The sequence below is a fragment of the Streptopelia decaocto genome, assembly GCF_964273445.1.
Source record: "Streptopelia decaocto genome assembly, chromosome: 1".
Lineage (NCBI taxonomy): Eukaryota > Metazoa > Chordata > Aves > Columbiformes > Columbidae > Streptopelia > Streptopelia decaocto.
Window position 1 is genome coordinate 77,685,134 of NC_138663.1, and position 15,223 is coordinate 77,700,356.

The window sequence follows — 15,223 nt, forward strand, 5'->3', positions numbered from 1 at the left end:
GTTATCGTCAACCCATGATGCTCATACACCACTGACTGACAACTGGCTGATAAATGCCCACTTTCCAGTAACACCTATTAATCGTTATGAGGAGGGGAAAATGAAACTGAGCTTACCTATTGTGTTAGCTCTGGTCGAAGGACTAGGTAATGTTGCTGGAACAGAGGATTTTAGTGAACCGGCCCCGCTATTTATTCTCAGAGTTGGCATATGAGGAGAGGTGGGTGATGTGGGAGACTTGCCATCAGATGTCTTGGGTTTGGCTGAAAGGTTCAGAGGCTGGGCTACTTCATCCTACAACAAGGAGTAGAGAAAATAATGTTATTGAAAAACCACTGCTGGCACAACATCATCCAAGCAAAGACAGTTGTGTTCAGCTCAGATGAACTTCTAATCTGGAAAGGCTGTACGACATATATTAAGATCAAATGTGAAACCACCTTGTCATTCCAGTTTGGAACCGACATGACTGATAAACTGGAAAATTAGCATGACATGATCAGAGAACATCCTCCATTCACACTTTGTATGTAAGAATTGTCTCTGAAGAAAATATTCACATCAACAAAATGTATCCTTCTGTGATAAAAATGAAGAGTTTCACAGTTATATTTTATTGTTATTTTAAACTTTTGTTTGTTTGCTTGTTTTAAACTTGTGCTTTCCTCTGAACTTCCCATGCTTAGAACTGCAAACACAAAAATATCATAGGAAATAAATATTTCTACCACATCAAGAGAGCTGGAAGAACTGTCCCTTTCTTTCCACAAAATTTGAAACAATAACCTGTATAATTCTGCATATGCCCCTAGATTTTACCATCTTCTGTTACAGAATTATTCCTGACTTACAGCGATGCAAAGCTGTCTGGCATTAGAGTCATAATGTTTGAGTGTTTTACTGCTACCAGTAAGGTATTTGTAACTACTATAATATAACACTTATTCTTTTCCACAGAGGGTCGTGTGCTGCAGAAAAGAAGGAATTTTATCATTGCCTGTAGCTTGTGGAAGCATGATGTAGATGTACATCTCCAAACACAGGACAATTCTGCAAAGCACCTTCATACAACTTTTTCATTACCTTAAAGAAGCAAGCTCTGAGCGAAACACTTTAGTTCTATTTGATTATTTCCACACTTCTGTAGTAGTCGTAGTTAAAAATATATTAAAGCTTAGCAGACAAACGTATCAGGGACATTGTGGACAAAGCTGTCACCCTTAAAGTGGTATTTAAACCATTCTAGATGCAACTTGTGCATAAAATAAAGGTGGAAAAAAAAATTCATAAAATTTACTTAGGAGCCTACATTCTGTATTCTCAGAAGTGACTTAGGCACACACAAGGCAGAATTCTGCTGATCTTCTAAGAGACTTAAGCCTCGAGGTTAAAAATGTCACCCAGTTCAAACAGCATTTGACATTTTAAGAAAGTATTCATTACTTTACAGAAATACAAATCCATCTATGTTAGAATAAAATAGATTAACCTACTAATCAAATGGAAGGGGACTTGCTCTGCTCTCCTACTGCTTTCAATTTAAAACAAAAACCAAAATCCCGCAACAGTGCAACCATAATGTTGCAAAATCAGTACTGAGGTAGTTGCAGGAAAGTGTAAGTACAAATGAGCCAATGAACCCACCAAGCACAGCAACCCTGTGCCAGAGCAGGACCCCTGAAGAGTAAAGCCACCTATTTGGAAGACAGTATCAGAAGCAATGCACACCTGCCCATCCTAGAGGGGTTAGTTTCCATGTATATTCAATTCTTGACCTCTGTTGTCTCAACAAAAGGAGCTGATTAGTTTCAGATATGGTAGGAAAAGCTGTAAGGTGCTCTCTGGCTGCTGCAGATCTGACTGCGAGCAGCACTGCAGTTCACACGACCAGCAACCCACCCCTGATGGGAATCGGTCCCATTCACTGCCAAGTCAGCTGGGATTCCAACCTGCATCCTCATGCTGAAAGGCTTTCTTCGGTCCCATCCTTTTAACTCAATCCCTCGGCTACCATCTCCCTATCAAGATTATTTCCTTCCCTTCTCTCACTCCTTCTCCCCTTCCTCAGTTCTTTGGTTCCCTTTTTTCAGCCTGATGTGAAGGCAAGGTCGTGTGCAAGTCCACTCTAGAACAGTGGGTTTGGGCTCATTTAATGCAAGTTAGAAAAGGGAGCGGTGTTTTTTCCCATGGTAGACATCCAGCAATGAAGCTGTCTGTGCTGTTACTATTCTGGGTAGTAAGAATGTTCTTCTTCATTCAAGTCAGCACAGCCTTCTCTAGAGCCAAGAAGTATAAGGCCTTGTGGAAATAATAGAAGTCGACAGTTCCAGAGCTGATAAATGTCATTCCAAATTGCCCCTTCATTCACTTTCATTGTGTGCTCAGGCTCATGGTAAATTAATCGGAGGTCACAGAAGCATGGTTCTCATAAAGAAGGATAAGTAAACAATTTTCAGCTATTATATGTATTTACAAAATGATACTACTTCACTGTTGGCTCTTCATAACATTTTTACTTCTGTTATTTCAAAGAGCATTCTCAAATCCTCACTGGAAGTCAAATACACTAAAAATTCAGTTAGAGAATTTAGAAACCCTACACTGGATCATGAGTGGATAATAATGTAAATAATTTCCTTTACTACAGTGCAACTATACTGATTTATTCCATGGGAGTCTAAGTGTGAAAACAACTGTTAGGTTCTTCCATACTGAGTGAGCCATTTTATTCTTCTTCCTATCTGCAGACATACATTCAAAATTCCCTGGATGAGTTTGTACTCTCTGCTCTTGCAGTTTAAATCAAGAACTGTACTGTCTTTGTTATTGATTTGTACCTGTGTAACCACAAGAAGAATTAGGTGAAGCTGAGCGGGCTTCACTCTCCGTTATATCAAAGCTGTGTATAAGTGCAGCATGACAGCTAGAGCAAACGAGTAATAAAAGGAAAAAAATAGATGTAGCACATTCATGCCAGGTAGATGGTGTCTTCCAACAGACAGGAGATTCAATTTTTTACAGTGGGATCACAGAATCTAGAACTACTCCCTGCATTTAGCTTTTGTCAGAGAAAGCTCAGTATTGATTGGTCCCTGCCTTTTTTTGACATGCAGCTATTCTAAGATGCTATTCATAAGGTCTGGGATCTTGTCAAGCTAGTATTTTTTAAAGAGTTAAACAAAGTCAAACATTTATTTATATATCAGCCACAACGATTAATGCTTAGACCAGGGGATGTTAAGACCCAAAAGGCTTGTAATAATATAAACACAGATGTGATGAAAGTAAAATATGATCCTGATGAAAGGTTATGAAATGTTTCCTTTAAAGTAGCATATTTGTCTAACAAAACAAAACACACACACACACACAAATGTAGAGAATAAAGCATAAGCGAAAACATATGATGGAGGGCTAGTTAACTGAAGTACCCACAGCAAGAGCAAAGCATTGGTAAAAAGATGCACATCCCCTGTATCACAGCCATGTCAGAATAGTCACGATTTTAGGGAAAGCTGGTGATTTGCTTCCCAGGATAGGAAGACTGTCATTAACCAAAACTTTGGAACTTGGGGACCTTTAAATCCTTGATTCACTTTAGATTCTTTTCCCAGCTAACCTCTAGATATATGAGGGAAGAAGTAAGAGCCCTTCACCTACACCAGAATTTGAAAGGTAAACAGAATACTCAAGAGCTGTATTTTGTAGCTTTACTCAAGCTGGATTTGTATAACTTTGAGATTCCATACTTAAGCATCAGACACTGGAAATCCCCAAATATGAGTGGCACTATTTCAGCACCACGAGCTAAATAAAAGATGGATGGCCCAGTTGAACCAACCAGTCTCAGAGAAAGAAAAATAATGTGGTGGTGGGGAAGAACCCAGACAATTCATTTGGACTTCATAATCTCACTTCTTTTCACATATTTGAAAGATTAGTATACTATTAAAATACAGTTACTGAATTATTGTACTGTCATTTAAATCCAAGGGCTGTATGTATCCCACTGTGGCACACACTGAAGGTCCAGCTTGCACAGTTTATTACAAAATCATGAACTACTCTGTGTATCATCTGACTGGCAATACAAATGTGCTTAAATGACCTGGCATAAGCACAGCCTAGCATGCTTTACTAAAGAGGCTTTTCATGACCTATGGGAACACATTTGCCACATCTTGCTGCCTATTTAAATGACCTTGACAGTACAAATTACAGCAAATGAGTTAGAAATAAGAACCCAGAGAGGGGCTTTCTAAAAGAATGCCTCTGCCACCTCACCAGAAACAAAGCCTCATTCCCTCACCCTGTTTCTGTTTTGTGGAGATCTTAATTTCAAGGGAAATGCAAAATATGGAGCACTTACTGGCATGGCTGGGGCAGGAGACAATGATGCTATTGTTTCTCACTGAACAATGCAGCCAGTCAGTGGCTTATCCATTCAGTCTCTTGCTCATCCAGAAACGTCTAACCAAAACATATCGGAAACCAAAATGCAACAGCACATATGCAAAGAAAATCCCTTTGCATTACTGTCCCTCAAGCCTACAGTTGTCCACACACTCATATAAAGATACTGGCAGCTTCCTTCACATCCCCTCCCCTTCCTCTGAAGCCACTCATGGTGCAATTATCAGTAGTGATAATAAGAAGGCGAGAGGTAAAGGCAGTTGTGAAACATGTTGTATAAATGAATCACGCTGCTGATATTATCCTCGCTGATGAAATAATTGTATTAAATTAAGCAGGGATGTTCACATGACAGGATGGGTGAATTAGATAATGCTCATCTGCAGCTGTACCTCCTCCTGCCACATTCTCAAGTTTTGATTAAGAATAATGTGTCTCTTCCTGCAAAGGTGAAAATTTCTCCAACTACACAGAAAAAGAAATAGAGACGTATAAACAGGCATATCAGTTATGATATTATAATAAACGCAACAAAATTATTCTTCAGGTTCAGAGAAGTCACTGTATCCTACTCTTGCTCATGAGCTCCAGCACAAAAGCAGAAGATACAACTAGTCTCTTATCAGAAAGGAAAAGGCACCAAAGAGGGAAAATATTGGGAAGAACTGTGTTATTTCTTTCTGCTCCCGCTAAATGCACAGACTTTCCCTTCTGTGACAGCTGCAGAAACATCTCAGCCTGGATTTCTATCTATACCTAGAGCAGACTTTTGTTTAATGGCGTTGCTTTGCTGAGTACGCTTTCCTGAATGTCTTGCTCTCAGAATGTAGACATTTTCTGGATTCAGCGCATGTTACCCAACCGAAGTCAGTATTTCCAGTCATTACTGATAGTGCCCAAAGAATCTTGTTCATGGCACTGAAAGAGGGAAACTGGGCTGCCTTACATTTGTGACAAACATTCTTTTTGTTCTCCCATCTGCTTCTTTGAGGTGACTACTTGAGGAACAAGTTACCCCCAAATGCTGCTTTATACACTAGGAGTAATCCTGCACAGTCTCCATTCCTGTTCATGGGTGGGCAAAAGTGCTTGCAGAACACACCAATTTAATCTGTTTTGTAGAACCAGAGACACAGGAGTTTTTTCCCAGTCCTTTTCTACAATGCTAGAGGCTCTCAGTGAGGATATTCTCTGGAGACTTTGTCCTCTTTGAAAGATCCCTAACATCCTCCCCTTCCATTTTTCTTTACAGGAAGCCTAGCTGCCAGGAAAGAAGTCTGCACTTACAAAGACTAATTTGCTGCCCTGGAAACCCCAAGCTTTGATTTTGTCTAGTCCACATGTTGTCACAGTAAAAAAAGAGAGCTGCTGGGGTGTTTTTCCTTTGTATTTAGCACCATTGTTTCCTGAAGCTGCACACAGGATTCACAAACAGATATAGGAAGAATAGAAGAGGAGCATGCAAAAGGACCTGTCTACAAACATGGAAGGCCCGAGGAGCTGGATGCCTTCCCATTCTCCCCACAACCTTTTTATCTGATGCACAGCACTTACTCTCTAGCATTGCTCCATTCTGCGAGCCACAGAATGCAGATGCTGAAATAATAAGAGGATCAAATGCCAAACAAGCCTCCAATCATTATAGCACTCCAGATAGCTCAGACATGGAGGAGGAGTGTGGGCTGTTTGAGCTGAAGGGTGGCCTAAAAGCGGCGTCTGTGGAGAGAGCTACGTAATTCCTCAAAATCTACATCCAACGATGACCTGCGGCAAAGGCCTTAATTTTGTGTAGCAACTGGTCAGACCTCTGCACACAAAACCCTGAAAACAACTCTTTAAAACTCTTCAGGAAAGACAAGCGCTGCACTAGGACCCTTTGGAGTCTTATGGGGCTCAGGGCAAGGCTGTTTGGCCAAAAGAATACACCAGGGCATGCAGCTTCGCAAAATGAGCACACTGGTATGTGTTTACCTAAAATTCATTCACTTAGCTTTTCAAATCCTCAGAGAAACATCCCCCAAACCATACTTGCAGCTTCTGGTTGGCTTTGGACTGCCAAAACGCCCACCATCCTTGTGAAGTCCCGTGATAATCTCCACAGACAAATAGCACAACATGTTTAAGAAAAAAGGCTGGTATGAGATTTTTATGCTATTTTTGCTTGATCATGAGTTTTCAGCCACATCAACCTCTAGAGAAACCTGATGACTTATAGATGCTTATCCCAACATCAAACATCCATTTTCATCCATATGAAAGTAACTGACTTAACTCTGATTGCTGCTATTCTGCTATGTGGGCATTTGCTCTTCTGTTAGACTGAGAGAAGCAGAAGTGAGAGTTGCTCACCACACTGCTTAGGACCCAGTATGTGGATTTTCAGTATGAAGCAAAACTACAGGAACAAAGAGTTTTTAGCATTTGCTTGCACCTCATAATGAAAAACCTCCTTCTCATTCTGTATCTCCGAGTGAGCAAAAATATAGCGCAGTAGTCTCATTTACAAAAAACAAAACAAACAAACAAAACAAAACAAACAAACAAAAAATGAAAATAAACCCAAGCTTCAGCAAAGCTTGTTCTGAGCAAAACCTGCCAGGTTTGGCCTGAAATGAAAAAGGTCTATATTGAGTAAAGTTACATGAGCCAATGCAGCGAGACTGGCCACTTGGGATTTTGCTGGTCCATACTTTCTGCCAAACTTTGGTCCTGTTGTTAGCTTTTTACTTCTAATAATTATTGTTCAGCTGTATTTCTCACATCACTGCTGTACCTATTTATTTGGTATAATGCTTTTAATGAAGCGCTTCTCTAAGAAGGCTCAAGTCTGCTGCTAAGCAGGAAGAGTGACTTAGGCACAAGTCAGCAGGGATTGACGCAGATACTTCAAGTCTTCATGGGAAAACAACAACTGATTTTTCATGCTCTTAACCATACAAATCACTTTATTATACAAGAAGTAAAAAGTATCAGAAAGGATCACAAAACTGTGGGAGATAGGAGAGGAACTCTTCCTAGAAAACCTGTCCACACCAAACTACATGGCAAGGAGTAAAGTCCAAGGTGGGGGGAAACCCAGTGTACCACAGGTCTATTAATTCATTAAACCTCATAATTACTCTTACAGTTTTTGCCTTAATTTACAAATAGAAGAATAAGGCACAAAGTGGCTAAATGACTGCCCTAATCTTGCACAGTGAATAAACAACTTAGTCATAAGGAAGAGCAGAGTGACTGCCACTCTCACTCAGAACAATGTTTTCGAGTTTTTTTTGATACCGTACTGAACCTCCCAAAATGTCCAGCTGCTTCAAAAGAAGTTGCAAGAAAAAATAGATAGTTGCCAGACAGTCTTATCTGTGGCATCCTGAACTTGTGCTGGGTAGAAACTGGAGTGCCCCGTATCCCAAAGCATGATGCCTCGTAGCTTGGGTCTTGGTTAGATTATTTTTTTAAATACTTGCTACCTAATTCTGTCACAATGAAACCCAGAAGTCTAAACACGTGGTGTCACATCCTTAATAATGCATTATCCCACCCATAACAAGGCTGTTCAAAAAATGGAAACAGACTGGATTTTGTTCATTGCCTAAACTGAACTTGGAGTTACCACCTTCCAACAAATAATCCCCAGTAAATGTTAAGCAGAATGAGCAGCAATGAAAACAACAAAACCTGAAAGGACGGGGAAGGACTTATAAGGAAATAAAACAAGGACCTGCAAAGCCAAACAGCATTACAAACTGGTACATTTTAAATGAACAACAAGAAAACAGAAGCCACACTGATCAAAGCCTCCCACCTCCTCTCTGTGGTGGATGACACCTTCGCTGGGAGCACACCACCACCTCTAACCTCACACCTGCAAAAGGAATTAATTTCAAAAAGAATACAGACCAAAGCGTACCGTATCAAAACAAATTAGCAACAGACCCCTCCTCCTGCTGTGGTCAGGCAGGAGAAGCAAAGATGCTGCACGGATTCGAAGATTCAGGGAGAAAAAAAAAAGACAAAACAAAAACCCAGCTGTTGAAAACTTTAGAAGAAACAAGTCAAAAGAGCTTGAAAGAAAAGAGATTTCAAAGAGCTTGGACAACTGGCAGCAGGCTAAGAAATTCTTTTTCAAAAACCACCTGTGCTTTCTCTGACTTTGGATATCTCTATGTAGTCTAGGTAGATTTTTCAATAAGAGAGGCAGGAACGTATGCAGCAATATAAAAAAGTAGTGCAAAAATAAAATGCACTGTTTTTATTTATAGGTACATACAACTGTAAGAAAGATGTCAAAATATGTTTTCTAACTGTAGATATGACCTGCTTGACAATTTTTTTTTTTTCCAACTAATAGCTTTTCAAAGGGAAACAATCAACACAAACTTCATCCTTCTTTAATGCTTGCGTTCTATTAACAACATCCCACATCACTATATTCAAAATGATTCTACAACTTTGTCTTGCTGGTGGTTGTTCCATTTTTTCATTTCACCTCCTTTTAGCAGCAAGACGAAATCTAATCAGCAGTTCCAGAAACTAGAGGGAGTTTAACGTTCTGCAGGAAATGTTCAAAGCAAACACATGCTCCCTCATTGAGTACTGCACGCACATAAGAATTTGTTTAATATTTATACTCCATCCATAATGACATATGTGGGGTTAACTACGTAAGAGTACACCTGTTGGGAAGGGTCATTCCTTTTCCTGTGCCACAGTCGTGCCTCTTTCATTGCTGATTCCTTGGGTCATGCCAAAGAGACTTGGGTTCAGCTCCTGACTTTCCAACAAACTTTCTCTGTGAACTTGAATGAGTGACTCATTATCTAATCTACTGCACACAGTCACTGACATCTTTGCAAAGTTATGATAAAATATTAGCAAATATAAATTTTAGTGTTTTGTGCAAAAGGCTACAGAAAGCAAAGGGCCATCTCTTTTGCCTCAATTCTCTAGTTACAAAATTGTAGAAAACACACCCTTTCATCTCTCTAAAGGGTTTATTTTATGGAAACTGGGCATACATCATATATATGTTTATCTAACTGCATGGAGACACTACCATTTACAACCCTTTAAGATTAATAAGTACTATCGATGTTGTATTATTATCCTAATTAACATATTTATAAACCATAATAATAATAGTTAAAATGGAAATATATTGTAGTTTTGTATTTTGTTTGCTGCTGTCAGTACTGAAGGCAGATTACAAGCAGAACAGTGCTGAAGAAGTATTCAGCCTCCCTTGGTGAATAGGCTTCAGATCCTATTCCTGATTCACACCAGCAAAAATGAAATCACCACCAGGACCGGTATCGGGGCCAAATTGCTGGCAGGCACAATGAACCACTAATTGCTGGACTCATTAGTAAGACTCATAGTTTGTCCCCATGAGATGTTGAACACTTTCAGCTCCTTTTAAAAACCAGCATCTCTAGAAATTAAAATTAACAACTGCAAACTAGTATTTCTGTTATACTGTAGAAACTCAGCATGAATTTGAAGTCAGATCACAAGAATGCCAAAAATCTATTATGTAAAATTAGGCAGATTTTAATCTACCATTTTCCTGTTAATTCTGTAGAACATGCATGCATCCATACACAATAGATATCCCATGCTGTTCCTCAAGCCTAAACAATTGGTTAAAATAGTTTTTGTAAAGCTGAAAGAAGACAACTGCCTTAAAAAATACCTTTCAAATAGCCCCAGCATCACACTGTTAAGATTGGCCTATTCTTTTCAGACATAAAACAAATGTCTATTTAAGAACACATCCAAATGCATTTCCATCACTCAGCCAGAACACATTCACTTCCCAGAAGCTAAGACTGTAAGAGACGGAAAGAGAGAGGGAGAGAGAGAGGAGACCTTTAGTCCACCTAATGGCTTCACTACAGGCAATGAATCCAGCCCCAGCTCATTCCAAGTAGGTTCAATTGTGTCAAAGGTTACCCACAAGCTATTTCTTGATGATTTATAGCTGATGTCTACAGATCTCCTTTTATTTTAATGATGACTTCAATACAGATGTTAAGACACTCTTTGTCTTCACAGAAGTACACGAGAGGGAAGTTGACATCTTAAAAAAAAATTCCAAGAGGCTGATTTGCTATTTCTGAACAGGGCCAGCTCTGGGCAGTTTTTACATCTTATCCTGAAGAAAAAAAAGGGAGATGAAAAAAGCCCCTTTCATCCTTTTCTCCCATACTGAAGCTGCTATGTTTTTGTGACTTATTCTGGGCACAAATCCTAGAGCACTGACTCAACATGTATGTCACCAGCTAATTAGGATCAAGACAAGACACTAGGATACTTGGTAAGCATAAGATAATTTTATCACATCACCAGTAATAATATGTATTTATAAAGCATTATTTTCCTCTGAGCACAGAGCAATTTACAAAGTGAGTCCCAGATGATACTATCACAAGAACCCTTCCACCCAGCACTGAACTGTAATCATTTGGGGGTGAAGAACAGCAGCACTGGAAAAGCAGTAGCAAGACACACTGCATCCACTTGAAATTTAAGATGTCATGCCTACAAAAGCCCTGAAATTTGTTCAAATTTGAGATTATTTTTAACCTCAAAATTAGGGTGTGCGAGTGCATGTCTGGGAGTGGGCACCTGAAGTCTGTGTGCATGTATGCATGTTTGGCAATAATAATCTTTATAAACATTTTGAGCCCACGTGCCAACCTCCATCTGGTTTGACGAAGTCCTCAAAGGTTCCACAGCATTTGTATAGAGTGACAATGGGGTAGGGGGACACACTAAGCCTCTTGCTCCAGGAAAAGACTTCAGTGCTTACCCACACTTTAAAAGACACCAGGAGATCCCCCAGAAAGAGGTGTTCTGCATTTCCAGACAGAGTCCAAATACTGTGAGACTTCACAAATGAAACCAGGGTTTACTGCTTCTGGCACCATTGAAGCATCTTGCTCATTTTAGAATGAAGGCAGAAGAGAAAGTATCTATTCAATTTGTTCTACTCTGCAGGCCTCTGAATATCAGTGTTGTTTTCTTGCTTAGGCTAGCCAAAACTATGTGGCTGTTGTTTTCCTTACCCGCTAGCCCCAATGAACTTGAGTTGTTTGGTGAAGCAGTGAATCTCCCAGGCATTACGCCACCACATCATTCCCCCTATGAGCTGCAGTTCACTGGGAGGACTTATTTTGTGTAGAGAAACTCATATTTCCAAGGCTGCGAAATTAAGAACTGCAAATCCAGGCATTAAATGCATTGGGCAAACAATCACGTGACACCATTTAAACTTCTGATATCACAAAACACTACTTGACATGCATTTCTCAGCCAAATGCCTGTGTTGAATTTCCTTGACCTCCAATTTGGTCTGTGCCTTTTATAGAGAACATTGAAAGCCTGTGCTATCTGCACATTTATTATGAATAATAAGCAAACAGAGATGAATTAATTCATCCTAGAATTTTAACTGTGGACTCTGTTTTCAGGGGACATCAGAAACTAGGATAGAAGTGTCCAGAAAAAGAAAGAAGGTAATTTCAGAGAAGACTAAGAATATTGGAAACAGATGCAGAAGGGGATCATTCTGATCCGCAAGCAAAGCAGAAAAAACAACAGAGTTTAGACTAGGATGACTCAAGATTTACCGAGGCAACCAACAGCTAAATTCAAAATACATTAACTTACAGCTGTAACCTGAAGTATATACAGCTCTTAGCATGGCTACAGATAAAAATAATCACTGACCTGGAACGACTGCAGCCCTGAGAGCGCTACCTTTGGAAAGAAATAAAGTCATAAGAACTCAACACAACAAAAATACTCTCCAGAATTGTTACATACGTATGTTTTCTTCCTAAATGTACACTGAATTAAAGCTGCTTTAGTAAGTCTGTCACTACACTACTCCCTTTCCCAGTACGCTGTCTCATAGTTTTCTCTGAAGCATTTTGGAGACGAATAAATGTACCCCTGAAACTCAACTTTAAGAAGCTTGTTGTGCCAGTTTTTCCCATGGATATGTCACGTTGGGTTGTGTTTGTCCCTGTGTAACTCCTGTTGTGTTCTGTTAGCTTGAAATCACGTAACATGATGTGGCTGATTCATGACGTGACATGTCACTGCCTGGCATGTCAGCCGAAAGCCTGCACGAACCCACATGTTACATCTCCATCCACACATTGCTCCTAGGAATGGCCCCTCATTTTAAATCTACTCGCAGGTGCCGGCACATCCACTCAAAGAAAGTTTCAGAACCACTAATAACTTATGAAACACTTGAAGTTATATTCTTTCTGTAACATCATGATTGGAAATTGAAAAGCCTTCTCTCCAGTGTTCCCATCAAAGTCTTCCCCTCCATGTGCTCCACATGTCAGATACTGAGCAATCCTTTATCAAAGACTTTTGTTTTTTTTACCAGTCATGGTATTAACTTATCTTTCCTTTAAAAGCAGCAGGGAAAAATGTAGCAACTGAAAGGAAACAAACAGAAACTATACTCATCAGTAATACAAGTAATGTATTTGTAGTCTGGCAGCATTAGAGGATAAAGGCACAGGATCAAGACCAAAATTTTAAACTGGTTTCATATATTAAATCCTATCAAATTACATCTAAAACCAAAATGGTTTGTTGGGTCAGCTTGCCTGCCTCTGATGTTCTTTGGATGTTCTTGAATGTTCTCTCTGGATACTTTCACTGGCAGATATTACAGTAAAAAGTCTAATTCTGCTGAGAAATATTTATGCCTTAGCAAAATTGCCAACATGGAGCCTTCTATGATTTGAGGCTGAAAATTAATCCCACTTGATTAAAATAGTAACACTCAGATTCATTTTGTTAGCTGCTTTCTAAGCCTTTGAGATACATTTATACCAATTGATAAGTTTCAGCCATGACAGCTTGAAGCTTTTCGTTTAAATGAGATTCTCACATATTCACGTGACTCCAGGAGCTGGGACCTTAAGGAAGCTCTCCATTATAAAATGACAAGATGTAGCCGCACTGTTTAAAAAAATGTGTGTATTCTAAATTGAGGATTTCCACATAATTTCTCGGAAACTCTCTTTTGCACCAGTTCATTTTACACTAAACAATTCCAACTGCATTCTGTACAACAAATGTGTAGTTCTGAGAAACTTCAGTGAAATATTTGCCAAGCACTTCATGTAACTCTAGAGTTAATACTAACCTATAAGAAACTGTCTTTTTGAATTCGAAAACAAAACAGATTTCTTCTCCGTTCTGCTGCGAAATGTTGCTTTTCTTCAGCTATCCACAGCTACCAGGGATTACAAATTAAAATGTTTCAGATTAAAAAAATTGTAGCGCTCCCTTGTTAAATGATAATCATTCAGCTGTGGGCATACAGGGATACTTACTGAAAAAAATATATTTATTTGTTGCTCAGTTTGAATTGAGTTCTGCCTGAATGTGTCAAAAGGAGCTGATTTCAAAGCTAGCATGTAATGTGGAAGCAAACCACCCTTCTGCAGATAAAGCAAGCAGTTTCTGGAACATGCTAGACCGACCACATTAGAATTTTATTCAATTACCTCAGAAATTTACTTTCTGTGCTGAAAAGAAGTTCTACATTCGGTAAAAGGTGGCTACATTGCTGTCGAGTAGATAGCTATGCCAAGGCAGTCTCTACAGTTTAGTTTTGATTATTAATACATGCCACAAAATACCCAAACACTTCACATGAAGCTTCAAAAGGAAAGGTTTAATTCCTGAAGCGAAATACCTGGGTCCCTTCTAGAAGTATCTGCTAGAAAGAGAATCCTCTGCTCCATTTCGAGCTGTCTCTTAAAACATGAAATAGGTACATTGCTACAGTAGTAGTAGTATTTTGCACAAGCCTGTTCTCCTGGAACAAATATATTCCTTGATTTAGAGAGTCTAACAGCTTGGAGTCTAAAAAATAAATCTCTCTAATAAAGGATGACCTTTAATTTATAGGAATTTCATATTAAGAAGGAAACTAGAAATTAATCTCATATTGGCATAACTGGCTGGTTTGTTATCTGTATTTAATTTTGAGCCAACATTGGTCCTTCGTCTTTGCAGTGCTGTGATACTCGGAAGCCCCCAGTGAAGAATGCTATGTCCCAAGCTGAACTTCACATATTTCTCCTCACATTTGGTTCCCCTCCCTCAGCAGAAAGACCTTCTCCTAAATATTTTCCAACTATACCCACAGAACAAGCCCACCCAAACACGAGGATGATGAACAATAACCACTGCAACCTGGAAAATCTAATTTTTCTGTTTCATTATGCAGCTCCAGATTCCATGCCCTCCTAAAGCTCTTTTACTGCTATTCTTAGGACTGCATGGCCAGCTGGCAACGACAGCTCAACAGCTATCTTAGTGGCATTAAAAAAAAAAAGACTTTGTGACACTGTTTACTTGTTTGGGACTCTTTCAGTTTCTTCTTGCAAAATGCTACTCTTTCTCATTCAAGCTCTTTGTTCTAAGTGACTCTAGATGGGCAGTTCTGTTAAAAAGCTTCTGCAGAAGTCAATGTTAAAGTATTTGTAAGTCACAGAGTAAGATGTAGAGCAGAAACAAAATGTTAGGTTCCAGCATTCCTGAACACTGAGGGATTCTTTAACTGAACCCTGGTTTTGTAGCTGCCTCCTGAAAGCAAGTGTTTGGTTTAGGATCTTGGTCTTCAGTATTAAGCCAATGATGTGGATCATTTAACCAAAAGGAATGAAAACTACTACCTGCGGCCCACCCCACCAACTTTCCCACTTAGGAAATCGTAAGTTTTTTATTTATTCATACCAGGTAAGGAAAGAACTAGCAGCAAGGAACAGCA

General features: G+C 39.3%; 1 protein-coding gene across 2 annotated transcripts in view; it reads right to left on the reverse strand.

Moving 5' to 3' along the window:
• The window catches only part of SOX5 (SRY-box transcription factor 5), a 611,279-nt gene that overhangs the window by 36,059 nt on the left and 559,997 nt on the right, over nt 1–15,223 (reverse strand). For both annotated transcript variants that reach the window (XM_082064631.1, XM_082064630.1), the window contains one exon: nt 117–294. In XM_082064631.1, coding sequence (XP_081920757.1) covers nt 117–294 — 178 coding nt within the window. The remainder of the gene's footprint in view (nt 1–116; nt 295–15,223) is intronic.